Source organism: Geotrypetes seraphini, chromosome 9 (assembly GCF_902459505.1).
Source record: "Geotrypetes seraphini chromosome 9, aGeoSer1.1, whole genome shotgun sequence".
Taxonomy (NCBI): Eukaryota; Metazoa; Chordata; class Amphibia; order Gymnophiona; family Dermophiidae; genus Geotrypetes; species Geotrypetes seraphini.
Window position 1 is genome coordinate 35340636 of NC_047092.1, and position 22464 is coordinate 35363099.

At 43.4% G+C, this 22464-nt stretch overlaps 1 protein-coding gene across 1 annotated transcript in view; it reads right to left on the bottom strand.

Annotated features, from left to right (window-relative positions):
- The window catches only part of LOC117366894 (mucin-19-like), a 441720-nt gene that overhangs the window by 236637 nt on the left and 182619 nt on the right, over positions 1-22464 (bottom strand). The window contains exons 37-40 of the mRNA XM_033958871.1: positions 9476-9502; positions 5559-5579; positions 4231-4257; positions 286-306 (exon numbers count right to left, since the gene is read on the bottom strand). Coding sequence (XP_033814762.1) covers positions 286-306; positions 4231-4257; positions 5559-5579; positions 9476-9502 — 96 coding nt within the window. The remainder of the gene's footprint in view (positions 1-285; positions 307-4230; positions 4258-5558; positions 5580-9475; positions 9503-22464) is intronic.

The window sequence follows — 22464 nt, forward strand, 5'->3', positions numbered from 1 at the left end:
TCTGGAAACTACAGACCAGTGAGTCTGACTTCGGTACCGGGAAAGATGGTAGAGGCGCTGATAAAGGACCGCATCATCATGGGACACTTGAGCACGTCCATCAGTAGTACCTTTGTAATATTAAATAACCATGCTTTACCATTTACCACAGCTTAGTAAAGGAACCCTCAACAACATAGCAGAGTCAATAAGGAAATTTTTCATGAACTAGCATCTCTAGAAAAATATTTTACAACAAACTATCGAAAGCTGATTGTACAGTGTAATAAATGTGAAAACTCTTACCATTAGTGCCTTCATATCTCCCTGTTTGAATGGAATAAATTACAAATTAGAAGATTAGCAAATATTCTTATGAAGCCAGAAAAGACTAGCATTTTAGTTAATTAAAATTAGTGAGCAATAAAAAAGATGATTCTAAGTATTAATTTTTTTTTTTTAATTCCACAAATTTGGATCTAATACACATTCTTATTACCATATTTTAGTCAAAGCTCTGCAATAAATAGCACAGGTGATGTGCTTTGAACACGGTTGGGTAGTAATGAAGTACAATTACTTTGAGGTCCTTTTATTAAGGTGCACTAAATGATTAGTGCACGCTAAATGCTACGGCATCCATTATATCCTATGGGTATTTTAGCTTTTAGCACACCTCAATAAAAGGACCCTTTTGTTTCACTACTTTGTTACAATTTCACAAGAAACAAGCTATATTTATCTCTTTACATTCAGGTACTCTAACCCCCTCTTTTACAAAGGTGCTCTATGCTTTTTAGCGTTCGCTAAAAATTATCGCATGCTAAACACGCACTAAACACTAACACGTGCATGTTAATCTAGGGATGCGTTAGCGGTTACTGCATGCATTGATTCAGCGCACGTTAAATAAAACGCTTAGAGCGCCTTTATAAAAGAGGGCCTAAATATTTCTCCCTATTAGAGGACCATGGAATAGAGGGAGTACAAAAGAAGCTCAAAGCCATCTCTGACAAACTGGACACATTTTTTCTGTTTGTCTTTACCGAGGAGGATCTATCCAATATACCAGAATCCATCAGGCTGTACACAGGAAATGAAGATGGGAAACTGACAGGTTCGCCTGCAATCTAGAAGAAGTATGCAGACAACTTGATAGGCTTAAAAATGATAAATCACCGGGACCGGACGGCATCCACCCGAGTGTAATCAAGAAACTGAAAGGAGTTATAGCTGAACTGCTTCAACTAATAGCCAATCTATCGATCAAATCAGGAAAGATTCCGGTAGACTGGAAAGTGGCGAATATTATGCCGATATTTAAGAAAGGTTCAAGGGAAGATCCTGGAAACTACTGACCAGTGAGTCTGACTTCGTTACCGGGAAAGATGGTAGCGGCGCTGATAAAGGACCGTATCATCGTGGGACACCAGAGCACGTCCTTCAGTAGCACCTTTATAATATGAAGTAACCATGCTTTACCGTTTACCACAGCTTAATAAAGGAACCCTCAATTTTCAAAGTCACAACACAGAAAAAACACACTATGGGGTTCATAATCGAAACAGAAAAACGTCCAAAAACCGGTATAAATCAGCACTTGGACGATCTAAAAGACAAGACGTCCAAGTGCCGATAATCTACTCTATTCCAGAGGGGTAAAGAAAATTGCTGCGGCAACTGAACTATACAAAGAGTCCAAGGGATGCAAAGAAAATTTGGACATTATTCAGTGTACTCCTTAATGTTAGATACTTCTGAGTTTTTTTTACATCAACACTCAGAGACTTACTAAATTGAAGCCAATGACATCATGCACTTCCTGTACTATTATTCCAAACTACCGTGGGATGCCTGAGCACGTCCATCAGTAGTACATTTGTAACATGAAGTAACCATGCTTTACTGTTTACCACAGCTTAGTAAAGAAACCCTCAGTTTCCAAAGTCACAACATAGGGAAAAAAACACTATGCTGTTTACAATGCTTTGTATTCTGTAGTCAAAATAATATATCCTAGGGGAATCCAAAATGGCGGAGAGACCGGACGTGCCATGAGAGCTCTGTCCTATTCATTCTAAGAAAATAGATTCTCTACCTGATGCCGAAACGGAGAGGGCGGAGCCCCAGTGCTGCCTAGCGATGCCCAGCGGTGCCCGTTTTTGGCAATATCGACAAAATTCTATGATGGTTGCAGCTGGCATCTAAGGAGTCAGGAGACAGCCTGCTGTGGACTCAGGGAGTAGGCGAGGCCACTGCAGTTCCTCCTGAGCTTGAAACAACACTGAGCCCCGACGTTAGGTTCCTCCCCCACAGGCTCAGAGCACCAGCTCTCTTAGGGGCAAGGAAACCCCGGAGTTTGGTGTTTTCTCTTCCCCGAGGCGAGAGATACTTCGGTGGGGAGTTTGGAGACTGGAATTCCAACACAAGGGATTCCAGCTGGAAAACCTGAGCCTGTTTTAATTTCGGTGGACGGACTGAGCCAAGCTGGGTTACAACAGGAACATTTGAAGACTGGTGAGAGTGGTTTTGCTATTAAACCAGTGATAATGCCTGAAACACCTGCAATAGTTACCCTGCACTCTATATGGGATCTTATGGCTGGTTTTGTGAAGGCCATAAATCCCAATCTTCAACAAACTGAAAAGAGATTCCTGGAACATTTTAAAGATATAAAATATATAAAAGCTGGAATGACTGCCTCTAATTTCTTGCTTCAGAAACATGACCAAGATATAGTAACTTTCAAATAATTGCATGAACCTTGATAAAAGAAAATGTCAAACTTAGAAGAAAAGTGGAAATGCTTGAAAATAACTCTCGTTATACCAATCTGAGATTAATTAACTTTCCTAGGCTTACATCTGTAACTCCTAAGGCAATGCTTAAAAAATATTTACGAGAAATCTTGGATATTTCAGAAGAAACGTTGCCTCCATTTTCCTCTGTAAATTATCTTCCTGAAAAATATCAAGCTCATAAATCTTTACCAAATCAGGAATTGTTAAATTTATCTCCGCTGATGCTGCGTGCTTCTGTGAGCGGCCCACTGCGACTGTTGGGACGGTGGATGGGCGCTCGTGAGGACACCGACAGCCCAGGACTCCGGAGTCTCTCTAACCAGCGCCGCCGGTGCGACCCACCGCGGCCGGTGCGACCCACCGCGGCTGCCAGGATGCTGGCCAGAGAGCACAACAGGCACTTCCCCCCCCCCCCGACTCCAAGCTGCAGCGCTGCTCTTACGCTGCGGGCCGCGCTGGAAGCAGAGTATCTCAGCGGGCCCTGGTGTACCTACCTGCTGCTGGCTCTGGCCGCGTGCCTCAGGTCAGTTCAGCAGGATCGCTCTGTAGGTGAGGGGAAAATTGATGGTGGGCGGAAGGGAAGCCGCGTCCTCCTCGTGTAATGCCGGATCGAGAGGGGCGACCTCCCATCCGCTCACCCCTAATCTATCCTGCCCCCCCCTCCCCCTACTCTTTGCCGATTGGCCCCAAGGCTTCGGCCGATTTGTCTTCGCTCCTCCCTATGTGGATCGGAGCTTGTTTTAATCTGGGGTTACATCTTTAGGTGCACGTTTATTTGCGGCACTCTTGCAAATGTATTATTTTATATCAAGCAGTTAAATATGTCTTTTATGAACCAAACCAGTTGACAACTTTTCGTCTTTATCCCATTTGGAAAAAGAACAATCTTGAGCCCTGTTTTGATAGTATATAGGCTGCAATTTAATGCCTTAGCCAGTCTTCACTCTAAAGTAAGATATTTCTTTTATTTCTCGCTAGATTATAACATATTGGATCCAATTTGAGGACTTGAGCTTAGTTAGTCTAAATTATTTTGTTTACTTGCTATTGTTTACTATGTTGGAACATTTTACATGACCAATTTTGCTTTCTGTACAAGTTATGCTTGGTAATTAAGATTGAAATTAATAAATATAATAATAATAATAAAAAAATAATAATATATTTGCCTTTTAAATCTTAATTTTTAAAATCATATTATACAGTAACTGAGATTTTTAAAAAGTCAAAATATATATCTGGTGTTTGTTATTCTGAAAATTCTAATGGTCGGGCCCTGAAAGGTAATTCTAAAGTGACTAGGAACATTAATTAGTGAAAACGCTAATCCTTTTCCCAGTCTAGCAGAGTCAATAAGGAAAATTCTCATGAACTAGCAGCTCTACAAAAATATTTTACAACAAACTCTATTGAAAGCTGATTGTACAGTGTAAAAAATTTGAAGACGTACCAGTAGTGCCAGCAGATGTCACTGTTTCTATGGAATAAATTACAAATTAGAAGATTAGCAAATATTCCTATGAAGACAGAAAAGGCTAGCATTTAGTTAATTCAAATTAGTGAGCACTAAAAAAAGATGATTCTAATTATTAATTTGTTTTTAATCCCACAAATTTGGATTTAATACACATTCTTCTTACCATATTTTAGTAAAAGTTCTACAATAAACAGCACAGCTGATGTGTTTTGAACACAGTTGGAGAGTAATGAACGTACAATTACTTTGGGGTCCTTTTATTAAGGTGCACTAAACGATTAGCACACGCTAAATACTAAGATATCCATTATATCGTAGGGACATCATAGCGTTTTGCGCACCTTAATAAAAGGACCCATTAGATTTAATACTTTGTTACAATTTCACATGAAACAAGCTATATTTTATCTCTTTACATTCAGGTACTCTATCCCTCTCTTATACAAAGGTGCGCTATGCTTTTTAGCGTGCGCTGAATATTATCGCAGGCTAAACACACACTAAACACTAACACGTGCATGTTAACCTAGGGATGCATTAGCGGTTACTTCATATGTTGATTCAGCGCATGCTAAATGTGAGCTAAAACGCTTAGCGCGCCTTTATAAAAGAGGGCCTAAATATTTCTCCCTATTAGAGGACCATGGAATAAAGGGAGTACTAAAGAAGGACAAAGCCATCGCCAACAAACTGAACAGATTTTTTATGTTTGTATTTACCGAGGAGGATTTATCCAATATACCAGAAGCCAACAGGCTGTACACAGGAAATGAAGATGGGAAACTGATAAGTTCGATGTCAGCCTAGAAGAAGTATGCAGACAGCTTGATAGGCTTAAAAACGATAAATCCCCAGGACCGGACGGCATCCAGCCAAGGGTAATCAAGGAACTGAAAGGGGTTATAGCTGAACTGCTTCAACTAATAGCCAATCTGTTGATCAAATAAGGAGAGATTCCGGAAGACTGGAAAGTGGCGAATGTTATGCCGATCTTTAAGAATGGTTTGAGGGGAGATTCTGGAAACTACAGACCAGTGAGTCTGACTTCGGTACCGGGAAAGATGGTAGAGGCGCTGATAAAGGACCGCATCATCGTGGGACACTTGAGCACGTCCATCAGTAGTACCTTTGTAATATTAAATAACCATGCTTTACCATTTACCACAGCTTAGTAAAGGAACCCTCAACAACATAGCAGAGTCAATAAGGAAATTTTTCATGAACTAGCATCTCTAGAAAAATATTTTACAACAAACTATCGAAAGCTGATTGTACAGTGTAATAAATGTGAAAACTCTTACCATTAGTGCCTTCATATCTCCCTGTTTGAATGGAATAAATTACAAATTAGAAGATTAGCAAATATTCTTATGAAGCCAGAAAAGACTAGCATTTTAGTTAATTAAAATTAGTGAGCAATAAAAAAGATGATGCTAAGTATTAATTTTTTTTTTTTAATTCCACAAATTTGGATCTAATACACATTCTTATTACCATATTTTAGTCAAAGCTCTGCAATAAATACCACAGGTGATGTGCTTTGAACACGGTTGGGTAGTAATGAAGTACAATTACTTTGAGGTCCTTTTATTAAGGTGCACTAAATGATTAGTGCACGCTAAATGCTACGGCATCCATTATATCCTATGGGTATTTTAGCTTTTAGCACACCTCAATAAAAGGACCCTTTTGTTTCACTACTTTGTTACAATTTCACAAGAAACAAGCTATATTTATCTCTTTACATTCAGGTACTCTAACCCCCTCTTTTACAAAGGTGCTCTATGCTTTTTAGCGTTCGCTAAAAATTATCGCATGCTAAACACGCACTAAACACTAACACGTGCATGTTAATCTAGGGATGCGTTAGCGGTTACTGCATGCATTGATTCAGCGCACGTTAAATAAAACGCTTAGAGCGCCTTTATAAAAGAGGGCCTAAATATTTCTCCCTATTAGAGGACCATGGAATAGAGGGAGTACAAAAGAAGCTCAAAGCCATCTCTGACAAACTGGACACATTTTTTCTGTTTGTCTTTACCGAGGAGGATCTATCCAATATACCAGAACCCATCAGGCTGTACACAGGAAATGAAGATGGGAAACTGACAGGTTCGCCTGCAATCTAGAAGAAGTATGCAGACAACTTGATAGGCTTAAAAATGATAAATCACCGGGACCGGACGGCATCCACCCGAGTGTAATCAAGAAACTGAAAGGAGTTATAGCTGAACTGCTTCAACTAATAGCCAATCTATCGATCAAATCAGGAAAGATTCCGGTAGACTGGAAAGTGGCGAATATTATGCCGATATTTAAGAAAGGTTCAAGGGAAGATCCTGGAAACTACTGACCAGTGAGTCTGACTTCGTTACCGGGAAAGATGGTAGCGGCGCTGATAAAGGACCGTATCATCGTGGGACACCAGAGCACGTCCTTCAGTAGCACCTTTATAATATGAAGTAACCATGCTTTACCGTTTACCACAGTTTAATAAAGGAACCCTCAATTTTCAAAGTCACAACACAGAAAAAACACACTATGGGGTTCATAATCGAAACAGAAAAACGTCCAAAAACCGGTATAAATCAGCACTTGGACGATCTAAAAGACAAGACGTCCAAGTGCCGATAATCTACTCTATTCCAGAGGGGTAAAGAAAATTGCTGCGGCAACTGAACTATACAAAGAGTCCAAGGGATGCAAAGAAAATTTGGACATTATTCAGTGTACTCCTTAATGTTAGATACTTCTAAGTTTTTTTTACATCAACACTCAGAGACTTACTAAATTGAAGCCAATGACATCATGCACTTCCTGTACTATTATTCCAAACTACCGTGGGATGCCTGAGCACATCCATCAGTAGTACATTTGTAACATGAAGTAACCATGCTTTACTGTTTACCACAGCTTAGTAAAGAAACCCTCAGTTTCCAAAGTCACAACATAGGGAAAAAAACACTATGCTGTTTACAATGCTTTGTATTCTGTAGTCAAAATAATATATCCTAGGGGATCCAAAATGGCGGAGAGACCGGACGTGCCATGAGAGCTCTGTCCTATTCATTCTAAGAAAATAGATTCTCTACCTGATGCCGAAACGGAGAGGGCGGAGCCCCAGTGCTGCCTAGCGATGCCCAGCGGTGCCCATTTTTGGCAATATCGACAAAATTCTATGATGGTTGCAGCTGGCATCTGAGGAGTCAGGAGACAGCCTGCTGTGGACTCAGGGAGTAGGCGAGGCCACTGCAGTTCCTCCTGAGCTTGAAACAACACTGAGCCCCGACGTTAGGTTCCTCCCCCACAGGCTCAGAGCACCAGCTCTCTTAGGGGCAAGGAAACCCCGGAGTTTGGTGTTTTCTCTTCCCCGAGGCGAGAGATACTTCGGTGGGGAGTTTGGAGACTGGAATTCCAACACAAGGGATTCCAGCTGGAAAACCTGAGCCTGTTTTAATTTCGGTGGACGGACTGAGCCAAGCTGGGTTACAACAGGAACATTTGAAGACTGGTGAGAGTGGTTTTGCTATTAAACCAGTGATAATGCCTGAAACACCTGCAATAGTTACCCTGCACTCTATATGGGATCTTATGGCTGGTTTTGTGAAGGCCATAAATCCCAATCTTCAACAAATTGAAAAGAGATTCCTGGAACATTTTAAAGATATAAAATATATAAAAGCTGGAATGACTGTCTCTAATTTCTTGCTTCAGAAACATGACCAAGATATAGTAACTTTCAAATAATTGCATGAACCTTTATAAAAGAAAATGTCAAACTTTGAAAAAAAGTGGAAATGCTTGAAAATAACTCTCGTTATACCAATCTGAGATTAATTAACTTTCCTAGGCTTACATCTGTAACTCCTAAGGCAATGCTTAAAAAATATTTACGAGAAATCTTGGATATTTCAGAAGAAACGTTGCCTCCATTTTCCTCTGTAAATTATCTTCCTGAAAAATATCAAGCTCATAAATCTTTACCAAATCAGGAATTGTTAAATTTATCTCCGCTGATGCTGCGTGCTTCTGTGAGCGGCCCACTGCGACTGTTGGGACGGTGGATGGGCGCTCGTGAGGACACCGACAGCCCAGGACTCCGGAGTCTCTCTAACCAGCGCCGCCGGTGCGACCCACCGCGGCTGCCAGGATGCTGGCCAGAGAGCACAAAAGGCACTTCCCCCCCCCCCCCCGACTCCAAGCTGCAGCGCTGCTCTCACGCTGCGGGCCACGCTGGAAGCAGAGTATCTCAGCGGGCCCTGGTGTACCTACCTGCTGCTGGCTCTGGCCGCGTGCCTCAGGTCAGTTCAGCAGGATCGCTCTGTAGGTGAGGGGAAAATTGATGGTGGGCGGAAGGGAAGCCGCGTCCTCCTCGTGTAATGCCGGATCGAGAGGGGCGACCTCCCATCCGCTCACCCCTAATCTATCCTGCCCCCCCTCCCCCTACTCTTTGCCGATTGGCCCCAAGGCTTCGGCCGATTTGTCTTCGCTCCTCCCTATGTGGATCGGAGCTTGTTTTAATCTGGGGTTACATCTTTAGGTGCACGTTTATTTGCGGCACTCTTGCAAATGTATTATTTTATATCAAGCAGTTAAATATGTCTTTTATGAACCAAACCAGTTGACAACTTTTCGTCTTTATCCCATTTGGAAAAAGAACAATCTTGAGCCCTGTTTTGATAGTATATAGGCTGCAATTTAATGCCTTAGCCAGTCTTTATAGTAAGATATTTCTTTTATTTCTCGCTAGATTATAACATATTGGATCCAATTTGAGGACTTGAGCTTAGTTAGTCTAAATTATTTTGTTTACTTGCTATTGTTTACTATGTTGGAACATTTTACATGACCAATTTTGCTTTCTGTACAAGTTATGCTTGGTAATTAAGATTGAAATTAATAAATATAATAATAATAATAAAAAAATAATAATATATTTGCCTTTTAAATCTTAATTTTTAAAATCATATTATACAGTAACTGAGATTTTTAAAAAGTCAAAATATATATCTGGTGTTTGTTATTCTGAAAATTCTAATGGTCAGGCCCTAAAAGGTAATTCTAAAGTGACTAGGAACATTAATTAGTGAAAACGCTAATCCTTTTCCCAGTCTAGCAGAGTCAATAATTCTCATGAACTAGCAGCTCTACAAAAATATTTTACAACAAACTCTATCCATAGCTGATTGTACAGTATAAAAAATGTTAAGACTCTTACCATTAGTGCCTGCAAATGCCAGTTTTTCTATGGAATAAATTACAAATTAGAAGATTAGCAAATATTCTTATGAAGCTAGAAAAGATTAGCATTTTAGTTAATTAAAATTAGTGAGCAATAAAAAAGATGATTCTAATTATTAATTTGTTTTTAATCCCACAAATTTGGATTTAATACACATTCTTCTTACCATATTTTAGTAAAAGTTCTACAATAAACAGCACAGCTGATGTGTTTTGAACACAGTTGGAGAGTAATGAAGTACAATTACTTTGGGGTCCTTTTATTAAGGTGCACTAAACGATTAGCACACGCTAAATACTAAGGCATCATAATACTTTGGGCATCATAGCGTTTAGCGCACCTTAATAAAAGGACTTCTTTGTTTTAATACTTTGTTACAATTTCACATGAAACAAGCTATATTTTATCTCTTTACATTCAGGTACTCTAAGGTTTCAGGTTTATTTAAAAATTTGATTTACCACCTTATCAAAATTCAAAGCGGTTTTACATAATATAAAAACAATGTATAGAAAGAGCGTACATTAAAAATAAATTACAAATAATGCTACAAACAATCAAACGCACTGACAAACATTAACTTACCGATACAGGATGGAAAAGGGCAGAAATACAATTTGTAAAAAGAGAAAGAGGAGGAGAAGGACCAGAACAAAAGGAAGGGGAACAATAAAATAAATAGTCTAGCATTTTGTAAAATAGGCTAAAATGATTAAAAAATGGCATGGAACAGGTTTCCAGTACCGTCCTTAGAAGGACTATTATACACTGAGAGCATCTTTAAAAAGAAAGGCCTTCAAGTAACTTTTAAATTTATCAAGGGATGTAATTTCTCCTATATAATTTGGTGCTGAATTCCAGATGATAGGGGCCGTAACAGAAAAAATGCTAGTACGCATAGTGTTAATATATCTTAAAGAGGGGATGGATAGCAAGTTTTGATTAGATGAGCATAATGCACGATGGGGGCTATGGGGGATAAGTAGCCTGTTAATAAAATCAGGTTGGCCGGAAGTTATGGTCTTGTATGTCAATAACATTATTTTATAGGAAATTCAATGATCTATAGGCAGCCAGTGAGCTTTGATCAAAAGAGGTGTGACATGATCCTATTTTCGTGCTTTTGAAATAATTTTAATGGCAGTATTTTTAATAATTTGAAAGACATTTTATTTCTTTCTTAGTGATTCCTTTGTATAGTGCATTAGTGTAATCCAGTGGTGTACCTAGCATATGTGACATCCGGGGCCCATCATTTTTTGACACCCCACCCCCCATCTGTATGAAAACATGATTTTTAGTAACAATACACACGTCACACAAGAGTGTACCTAGGAAAAGGCAGCATCTTACATATTGCAGTGAGCAGTACAACATCAATACACCCATTGTAAAACTAAACAAGCCAGACTAGTACACATCAATCCTACACAGTCAATCCTAACAGAAAACCATGTCTTTTCGAACATACAGAACACAGAAAAACATCTTCGCCTAATATATAATCACAAACTAACCCCTCCCCCCTTTTACAAAACTGTAGTGTGTTTTTTAGCCATGGTGGTAACTGCTGAGATGCCTATACTAAAAAATGCTCTAGTTTTGTAAATGGGGAGATAGAATAAAAATACATAGACAAAGGTTAAACTGAAGCACCAAGAAGCTGGACTCTGCATACAATGCAACGCCACAGAAACAGGGATGCATCTCCCCTAAAGCAAAAAAAATTAAATAAATAGAATTTTTTTTCTACCTTGTCTTTTCTGGTTTCTGCTTTCCTCATCTTCTTGTCACTCTCTTCTTTTCTTCTGTCTACCCTCTCTGTCTGCCCTTTCTTATGGCATCTTCTCTCCTCTATTCCCCTTCCAGAAACTTTATGCTTCCCCCTTCCATCTCTCCCTTCACCCCCATTGGTCTGGCATCCATCTTCTTCACTTCCCTCCTCCAATGGTCTGACATCTCTCTCCTCTCCTTCCCTCTCCCACACCCCTATGGTCTGGCATTTCACTCTCTCCACTCCTTACCCCCCACTTCCATCAGCATCAGCCCCCTTTCTTTCCATCCAACCCAATTCCATCCAGTATCCTTCCCCCTTATGTTTCCCCCTTTCCCTGCACACCAATTCCATCAGCATCAGCCCCCTTTCTTTCCCTCCAACCCAATTCATAGAACATAGAAACATAGAATATGAAGGCAGAATAGGGCCACTGGCCCAACAAGTCTGCCCACTCTAAGGACCCTCCCCCCTAAGCACTTCCACGAAGTGAACCCACATGCCTATCCCATTTTTTCTTAAAATCGAACATGTTGCTTGCCTTAATTACCTGAAGTGGAAGATCATTCCAACGATCAACCACCCTATCAGTAAAGAAATACTTCCTAGTGTTGCTATAAAATCTCCCACCCCTGAGTTTCAACGGATGCCCTCTTGTTGCCGTAAGTCCTGTAAGGAAAAAGATATCTTCTTCTACCTCAATACGGCCAGTTACATATTTGAACGTCTCTATCATATCTCCCCTCTCTCTGCGTTCCTCAAGCGAGTATAGCTGCAACTTACCTAGACGTTCCTCATATGGGAGATCCTTGAGTCCTGAGACCATTCTGGTGGCCATTTGCTGAACCGACTCCACTCTCAGCACATCCTTTTGATAATGTGGCCTCCAAAATTGAACACAATATTCCAGATGAGGTTTCACCATGGACCTGTACAACGGCATTACAACTTCGGGCTTCCAGCTGACAAAACTTCTTCGGATGCATCCCAGCATTTGCCTAGCCTTAGATGAAGCTTTCTCTACTTGATTGGCAGTCTTCATATCTTCACTAATGATTACTCCTAGGTCGCGTTCTGCAGCAGTTCTTGTTAAGGTCTCACCATTCAGAGTGTAAGTACTGCATGGATTTCTGCTGCCAAGGTGCATAACTTTACATTTTTTGGCATTAAAACTCAGTTGCCAAGTTGTGGACCATTGTTCCAGTAAGAGTAGGTCCTGCGTCATACTGTCGGGCATTGTGCTTTTGCCCACTATGTTGCACAGTTTAGCGTCGTCGGCAAATAATGAAATTTTGCCTCAAAGTCCGTGAGGCAGGTCCTGTACAAAAATATTAAATAGGATGAGATCCAAGACCAAGCCCTGCGGCACTCCACTGATCACTTCTGATGTTTTCGGAGAGAGTACCATATACCACCACCCTCTGAAGTCTGCCACTGAGCTAGTCTTTAACCCATGCCATCAATGTTTCCCCTAATCCCACCGAACTCATCTTGTTCAATAACCTACGGTGTGGGACACTGTCAAAAGCCTTACTAAAGTCCAAGTACACGATATCCAAGGACTCTCCCATATCTAGCTTTTTCGTTACCCAGTCAAAGAAACTGATCAGATTGGATTGGCAGGACCTTCCCTTTGTAAATCCATGTTGGTGGGGATCCCTTAGTCTCTCATTGTTTAGGATCGTATCTAATTTGTGTTTAATCAATGTTTCCATAAGTTTACACACTATTGATGTGAGACTTACTGGTCTGTAATTTTCAGCCTCTGTCTTGCATCCCTTTTTGTGCAGCGGAATGACATTAGCTGTTTTCCAGTCCAATGGGACTCTTCCTGTACTCAGGGAAAGATTGAAGAGCGTAGTTAATGGTTCCGCAAGGACATCTCTCAACTCCCTAAGTATTCTGTGATGTAGTTTATCCGGTCCCATGGCTTTGTTCACTTTGAGCCTTGATAGTTCTTGGTAGACGCTGCCAGCGGTAAATTCAAAATTCTGGAATGGGTCGTTTGAGCTCTCCCTTGCCTGCGGCTGTGGACCAGATCCCGGTACCTCGCAGGTAAAGACTGAGCAGAAGTATTCATTGAGTAGTTTGGCTTTATCGGAGTCCGATTCTACATATTTATCATCAGGTTTTCTAAGGCGCACTATCCCATCTGTGTGCCTTTTCCTGTCACTAACATACCTGAAAAAAGGATTTATCCCCTTTTTTGATATTCTTTGCTAGATTCTCTTCCATCCGAAGTTTGGCATCTCTGACTGCTGTTTTGACAGTTCTAGATTTCGCCTGATAGTCTTCTTTAGCTTCTAGTCTTTCTGATTTTTGTAGGTTACAAATGCTCTTTTCTTCTGTTTCACGAGTTCCGAGATCTCCACGGAGAACCACTGAGGTTTATTATTTCTCCGCCGTTTTCTCACTGTTTTTATATAGAGGTTGGTTGCTTCCTGTAGTGTAGATTTTAGAGTAGACCACAGTACCTCCACACTCTCTGTTGTGTCCTGGTTTTGCAGCATCTCGTAGATGAAATTTCCCATGCTCTTGAATTTAGAACCTTTAAAGCTAAGGATCTTTGTGGATGTATTTGATCTAGTGAAACCTTTCCTGAGGTGAAACCACACCATGTTGTGGTCACTGGAGGCTAACGCTTCGCCCATTGAAACCTGACGTGGTCTTGGGGCTTGATCAGTCTTTCTAAGCAGGTGGTCACATCCTGGATCCTGGCTCCTGGAAGACAACAAACCTCTCTTGATTGTAGATCAAGTCTGCATATTTGTCATTCGGTGCCCCGCAGCAGGGAGTCCCCAATGACTATCACTCTGCGCTTCTTCGGTGGAGCTGATCCGTTGCCTCTGGAACTGGAGTCATCCACTGGTCATCCTCCTGTGATTCATTGGCAGGTCCTTCCTGTAGAAGCTGGAACCTGTTCCATCCAGTATCCTTCCCCCTTATGTCTCTTTCCCCTTTCCCTGCAATTCCATCAGCATCTGCCCCTTTCTCTCCCTCCACCACACTTCCTTACCACCCTGACCCCCTTTCTCACCCTTCACCATGCTTCCATACCACCCTAACCCCATTTCTCACCCTTCACCACACTGCATACCACCCTGACCCCATTTCTCACCCTTTTTCTCCTTCCACCACCCTGCTATGCTCCTTTCCATCCAAACCAGCATGGTCCCATGATGACTACTTCTGCTGCCTCTGCTCCGGAAGAGGTAAGTGACGTCGGAGGGGGCTGGGCCGGCAGAGGCAGGGATTTGCGGCAAGATCCCGCGATGACTGCAGCTGCCGTCCACCCCCCTCTCCCCCCAATGACACTTACCTCTTCCGGAGCAGAGGCAGCAGAAGTAGTCATCGCAGGACCTTGCTGCACTTCAGCGTGGCTGCCGTACATATTTCATCCCTGGCTTTGAATAAAGAATGTGTATGAAATCTATGTTATCTAGACATAAAAAAATCCAAGAAATATTTATTTAAACTAGCTCTTGTCTGTCCCATGGTCTTAGTAAAACATCTCATAGTGCATTCCCAGGGGTGGAATAAGCACATCTGTGTATGTTTTTTAAAAAGGTACACACATGTGCTGATTCTTAGGGGTGCTTTTACTAACATGCCCTAACCAGTTTAGCGCGTGCTAATGATTAGCGTATGCTAAATGCTAAGGCGCCGATTATATTCTATGGGCGCCTTAGCATTTAACGTACATCAATCAGTTGGTGTGCCTTTGTAAAAGAACCCCTTAATTGCACACATGAGTTAATGTGCCATCAAAGTAGGGCTATTTTTTAAAAGGCGCATAAGTTGGGATTGATATTCAGTGTGGTTAACTACGTAGGACTGGAGAGGGCTAATGGATGTGAATGCTACAAGCAGTCCAAGGGGGGAGTTAAAGCAGACCTAGAAGTTATCTGGGCCACCACTGTTATTCATTACTAGTGCCTCGATAACTATCCATAATCATTAATAGAGGTCCTTCCAGCAGTAAATCTAGACCAGACCTAGAGAGCCTCCAGTGGCTATGAAAAAAACCTGAATATGTAGCCTGGCCCTGAATATCAGAGGCTAATTCAGCCAGTGGTGATTAGAGAATGACACAGGAACAAATTTTTCTCCGTCCACGCGGGAACTCGTTTTCACATCATGTCCCGGCGAGTTATTTTCCTGTCCCTGCCCCATTCCTGCAAGCTCCATCCTCATCTGCATAAGCCTTAAACACTTTAAAATCATTAATGTTCGAAGTTTGTGCATTTAAGGCTGAGCTTACAGGAATGGGACAGGGACGGGGAAATTGAGTTCCTGCAGGGATGGAGAAAATTTTGTCCCCGTGTCATTCTCTAGTGGTGATCATAGCTTTAAGGCTGCATATCTCTATTTCCTGCCTAGGGGGTAAGTTCGTAATGGGTCGCCTATGTGAAAAGTCCATAAAGGTGTGCATTTTGGCCCTTATTCTATAAAGTCCGCCTAATGTTAGACGCTAATATTGGCACATAACTTAATTGATCAGTAGGAGCATACTACTGTCTGCCTGACCAGGATGAACAGACAGATGCTGAAATGTTATCAGAAATTAGGGAGGCCAACAAACCGAGTAACACGATAATTATGGATGATTTTCAACTACTAGAAAAATCGATTCGGTGTAGAGTAGACAAAATATCATAAATATCCAAAACTAGTTATACTAGTTATACTAGTTATACTAGTTTCCAGAGGGGTAAAGAAAACCGCTGCAACAACTGAACTACACAAAGGCCCTGATTCTCCAAAGTGCCGTCCCGATTTTAGGCAGCTGTAGGCGTCCTATAGCTGTCTAATCAGCCAATCGGGATGCACGTTTTTTAAAAAAAAATGCTCCCCAGGCAGGCCTGAAGGCACCTCCGGGAGCCTAGGGAGATCCGCAAGATGCCTAAGCTCTTCTAAGGGCCTTAGGCGGGCCTTAGCGAACCTAGGCGGCCCTACGCGTCTCCCTAGTAGAGGAGAAGCTTAAAAGGTAGGCCAGCAAAATGCTGGTCTACATTGTAAGTAGACGCGGCCGCTATACTTATCGCGGCAAGGGATCTCTCTGCCGCTATAAGTATAGCAGGCCGCGGCCTGTCCGATCGCTGGCAGGAGGGTGCCCAATCCCTCCTGCCCGAAGACGCACCTCCCCGACACTACTGACCGCCCCCCCCCCGACACTACCGACCGCCCTCCCCAACATTACCGATCATCCCCCCCCCCGACAATATCGATCGCTAGCAGGAGGGTGCCCAATACCTCCTGCCCGAAGACCCACCCCCTCCCCTCCCCGGTGCTAACAACCCCCAAACCTCCACTCCACCAAACCTGTTCTTACGGCCAGATGGGTCTTGCACGTCCAGCCGGCAGGCACGCCTCGTCGAAATGAGGCGGGCCCGCCCCTTCCCGGCCCATCCCGCCGAAGCCTAAGGCCTGATTGGCCCAGGCTCTAGAAGCCTGGACCAATCAGGCCTTAGACATAGCGGGTCCGCCCATCACCACTAAGTCTAAGGTCTGATTGGCCAGGAGGGATTGGGCACCCTCCTGCCAGCGATCGATATTGTCGGGGGGGGGAGATCGGTAATGTCGGGAGGGGGGGGTCGGTAGTGTCGGCGGGGGCAGTCGGTAGTGTCGGGGGGGGTGGCATCTTCTGGCAGGAGGTTTTGGGCACCTCCTGCCAGCGATAGGTCAGGGGGCCGCGGCCAGCTATACTTATAGCGGCAGAGAGATCCCTTGCCGCGATAAGTGTAGCGGGCCGTGTCTAATCTAACCCGATTCTCTAACCAGCGTCTGTAACATGGACGCCGGTTACAGAATCGGGGTTTAGTTTAGGCCAATTTTGAATAGGACGCCTCTCCCGGGCGTCCTATACAGAATCAGGGCTTAGGTGTCTTGCGGGCCTCACCTTCAATATAGGCGGCCTGCCTGGGGAGCATTTTTTAAAAAAAATGTGCATCCCGATTGGCTGATTAGACAGCTGTAGGACGCCTACAGCTGCCTAAAATCGGGACGCACTTTTGGAGAATCAGGGCCAAAGAGTCCAAGGGATGCACAGAAAATCTGGACATTATTCTTTGTGCTCCGAATTTTGTTACATCAATACTCAGAGACTTACTAAATTGAAGCCAGTGACGGTCATGCACTTCCAGCAATATTATTTATAGCACTCATAGAGTGGAGATTGCCCTGGGCGCTGGAACCTCTCCGCCCCACCATACCGTACCACGCTCGCGTCATCCCTCCCCCCTCCATACCTCTTGTAGATCTTCACTAGCGTGAGCAACTTTACCTGCTTGTTGCTCGTGCAAGCCTAGTTCCCCTCAGAATCACTTCCGCAGCGTACCTGAGCATAGAGAGAAATGCCGACTCGCAAACATTGGGTCCGCATCCCTGAAGCAGCTATCAGCGAAACGCTGGCTTTCCACCTTAGGAGGACGCATGGAAAACAATACACAGTTCCATGGAAGCACATTGAAATGTTATGCATAAAGCGGAAAGACTTTTGGGAGATAAGTGATACTGTGTTATTTGGTACATCAATGAGGGCTAAGAGCCAAATATCTTTTAATAATAATAAACTTTTGCTCATTATGACAGGGGTTACCATACAGCATATTATGAAAAACTGGGACCGGCTGAATTACAGTTTTTGGTGGAATTCTTTATGTCACATCTTTAAAATGGAAAGGGTAATAGCCTTACAACAGGGGAATTTTAAGAAATTTCAGGATGTTTGGGAGCCATTAACAAAATATTGTAAAGAATGAATATTAGTTTTTTTCTTTTTGAACATACACGTCCAAGTTTGGGGGAGAGGTACTTTATGTTTTCTTATGTTTAAAAACAATGTTGGGGATGTGGGAGTGAGGGATATTTGATCTGAATGAGACTTTGAGAAGGAAAAGAGGAAGGAAACAGCTGGCAGGGAGATTAGAGGAGGGAAAGGGGAGAGACAGGAATGAGAAAGTAGAGACAGATTGATGTTGGAAAGGGGGTCAGCAGAGAAATGAGAGAGGGATAAATATGCTAGATCTGGTGTAGGAGAGATAAAAATGAAAAAAGCAGTGAAGCTGGAATGAATGATGTAAAAAGGAGAGAGGAGGCACAGGCTGGATGGAAAGGAGAGAGGGGCATAGAAAGAATTCAGATACATATGGAAGGAGGAGAGGCCAGACAGTGGATGGAACGGGCAGACGCTGGAAGGAAGAGTGGAAAGAAGATGAAAGCAGAGACCACAAAAGGTAGAAAAAAATCATTTTATTTCTATTTTGTCATTACAATATATCAGATTTGAAATATATATCCTGCTAGAGACATAACTGGGGACTGCAAAGCCTAACACTATTCCTATCATGTGTGACTGCAGTATTCTGTTAGCATGATATTTCTGTGTAGCATTCTGTAATAATTTGGCTTGTTCAATTTTCTTGAAAAGAGAGGGGATATATGTGAAGGGGAGGGGAGACAGGGGTTTTGTTGGTCCTTGCTCTGAATATTTATATTTATAAAATGACAATTGTACAGAATATTGTTTCTTTTTATACTTTAATAAAATACGTTCATTATAAAATCATAACTGAGGCTTGTGCAGATGGAATCAGATGGTTTGTGGGGACTGAGCTTGCGGAGACGGGCGAAAATGTGTTTTTTTATTTCGGTCTTAGTAGTTTGCCGGTCCACAAAATAATTCTTTTATTTCTGCCGGTCCACGGGTGTAAAAAGGTTGACGAACACTGATCTAAAACCAGGGCCTTTATGCTTATCTATATAATAAAACCGTAGGCGGCGCATGCGCAGTCTTATCAGCGTGCTTCCATGATCCGTATGTCCGTGGCCGCCAAGACTGCAGCATGCCCCGCGCTTACTACGGCCCCACCGCAGCTCAGTTCGGCACGGCGGTTTCCCCAGATAGGGGAAGCCGAAAAACTCAATCCCGCCTCATGGTCCTGCCGCCGCTCAAGAATCCCCCCCCCCCCAAATCCTCCTGCAACAGCAGAAGCAGCAGCGGTTTTCCCTTCCCCTCCAGGTCCCTGCTGAGTAGTTGAAACATTTTCCCCCACCCCCCATTCCCTTCTTACCTTGAGCTGCCCTGCTCCGTTCGGCCCCTCCCCCTTCCCTTCCCGTGTGCTGGCCTGCTGCGGCTGAAGGTTTTTTCGGCGACTCCTCCTGTTAAAACTCCCCCCCCCTCCCGCAACCGCTCCTGTTCAAAGCGGCCTGCTGAGGTTCGCGGCCGCTGTAACGAACCTCGCAGGCCGCTCTCCACATGGTAGCACGTTCCCTCTGACGCAATCGCGTCAGAGGGAACATGCTACCGAGTTGGAGAGCGGCCTGCGAGGTTCGTTACAGCGGCCGCGAACCTCAGCAGGCCGCTTTGAACAGGAGCGGTTGCGGGAGGGGGGGGGAGTTTTAACAGGAGGAGTCGCCGAAAAAAACCTTCAGCCGCAGCAGGCCAGCACACGGGAAGGGAAGGGGGAGGGGCCGAATGGAGCAGGGCAGCTCAAGGTAAGAAGGGAATGGGGGGTGGGGGAAAATGTTTCAACTACTCAGCAGGGACCTGGAGGGGAAGGGAAAACCGCTGCTGCTTCTGCAAAGGAAAGTGGTGGTAGGGGAGAGAAGGGAATGGGGGGTGGGTGGGGGAAAATGCTGCTACTGCTTCAGCAAGGACCTGGAGGGAAAGAGAAATACCGCTGCTGCTTCTGCAAAGGAAAGTGGGGGGGGGGAGAGAAGGGAATGGGGGGGTGGGGGGGGGGAAATGCTGCTACTACTTCTCAGAGATCTGGAGGGGAAGGGAAATATCACAGCTGCTTCTGCAAAATAAAGTGGGGGGGAGAGAAGGGAATGGGGGGTGGGGGAAAATGCTGCTACTGCTTCAGCAAGGACCTGGAGGGAAAGAGAAATACCGCTGCTGCTTCTGCAAAGGAAAGTGGGGGGGGGGAGAGAAGGGAATGGGGGGTGGGTGGGGGGAAATGCTGCTACTACTTCACAGGGATCTGGAGGGGAAGGGAAATAGCACTGCTGCTTCTGCAAAGGAAAGTGGGGGGGGGGGAGACACAGAAAGAAATACAGACAGACAAAGGAGGCTAGGGAGAGAGACAGACAGAAATAAAGACAGACAGGGGACCAGAGAGACACAGAAATAAAGACAGACAGGCAAAGGGTGCCAGGGAGAGAGAGAAAAAAATTGCAGGAGGGAGAAAGACAGAAAGAAAGGAAGAAAGAAACAGGAGCAGGGAGAGAGACATAAAGAAAGAAAGACAGACAGCCATATATTCTAGCACCCGTTAATGTAACGGGCTTAAACACTAGTATTATATATCTCTTTATAGAATAGATTCTTTGAACCAGATCCACCAGCGCTCAAATTCACAAGCATAAATTTGCACCTACTCCAAAGATAATGCAATTGTGTGCAAAGAGTGGTATATTTTATACACTATAAGTCATATTTTATAAATGATGCCTAAAAGGTTGGCACCGAAAAGGATGGTGCGACTCTAAAAATAAAGTTATTATTATTATACAACACCTCCAAAGTTAGGCACTGTTTATACGAGGGTCGATTCTAAGTCATGGCAACTATTTTTTTTTTCTCTCAAAAATGCATCAACACTGGAAATCTAATATACATTTGAAAGTATGTGACATGTATGTCTTATTTGCCAACAGATGAGAGACGAGTGTAGTGGTCTCTGGTAGGAGGAGAAGCAAAAAAACGTGACATTTGAAATCATCGTTTTATTATGTCGTACGGTATATAACATGAACAACAAAGTACAAGTACAAACTATTTAACTGTAAACATCCTTCAAAGTGGTCTCCCAGGTTTGGGCCACCGTGAGAATGGGCTACTGAGCTTGATGGACCATTGGTCTGACCCAGTAAGGCTATTCTTATGTTCTTATCTAGGTCGTGAGGGACACGTTGTGAATGCACAAGCTATTTCTGCTGCACCGCCTGCGTCGTGCAGTAGAGGAGAAACATTTATGTCTGCTGCACACACCCATAATCCTAAATGACAACGCTTTGAAGGATGTTAACAGTTAAACATACTCGCTATCAAGCAGATTGTGGCCTTTAAAAACCTTGCCTACATTTCAGGTGCCTACGTTTTTACATAGGCGCCACTAGCCGCGATTCTGTACATGGCACCTAAGAACATTAGATTTGCCGCTGCTGGGTCAGACCAGTGGTCCATCATGCCCAGCAGTCTGCTCACACGGCGGCCCTTAGGTCAAAGAGCAGTGCCCTATTTGAGTCTAGCCTTACCTGCATATTTTCTGTTCCAGTGGGAACTTATTCAACCTTGTCTTGAATCCCTGAAGGGTGTTTCCCCCTATAACAGCCTCCGGAAGAGCGTTCCAGATGTCTACCACTCTCTGGGTGAAGAAGAACTTCCTTACGTTTGTACGGAATCTTTTCCCTTCTAACTTTAGCGAGTGTGATTGAAATGTGGCTGTGTATTTTTATTTTTTTTTTTAGGCATCATTTATAGAATCAGCCCCTGAGGGCTCCTTTTACTAATCTGCAGAAGAGCTTCTTCCTACGTGCCAGCGAGGTAAATGCTCTGATGTTCATACAGCTTCTAGGAGCATCGGAACAGAGAATGACACGGGGACAAATTTGTTCCCGACCCCGCTGGAATTCAGTTTCCCCATCCCGTCCCGTCCCTGCGGGCTTTGCCACTGTCACTGTCCTTGCCCCATTCCTGTAAGCTCAGCCATAACCCCACACTTATGATTTTAAAGTGTTTCAGGCTTGTGCAGATGAGGACGGAGCTTAGGCACTGGTGGAATGAGGCATTATGACATCACAATCTGAGTTCTAGAATGTTGCTACTTATGATTTTAAAGTGTTTGAGGCTTGGGCAGATGAGGACGGAGCTTAGGCATTGGTGGAATGAGGCATTATTACATCACAGCCTGAGCTCTAGAATGTTGCTACTTATGATTTTAAAGTGTTTGAGGCTTGTGCAGATGAGGACAGAGCTTAGGCATTGGTGGAATGAGGCATTATTACATCACAGCCTGAGCTCTAGAATGTTGCTACTTATGATTTGTAAAGTGTTTGAGGCTTGTGTAGATGAGGACGGACCTTGCAGGGATGGGGCAGGGACAAGAAAAGAACTCGCAGGGATGGAATGGGAAAATGAGTTCCTGTGGAGACGGGGAAAATTTGTCCCCGTCTGATTCTCTACATC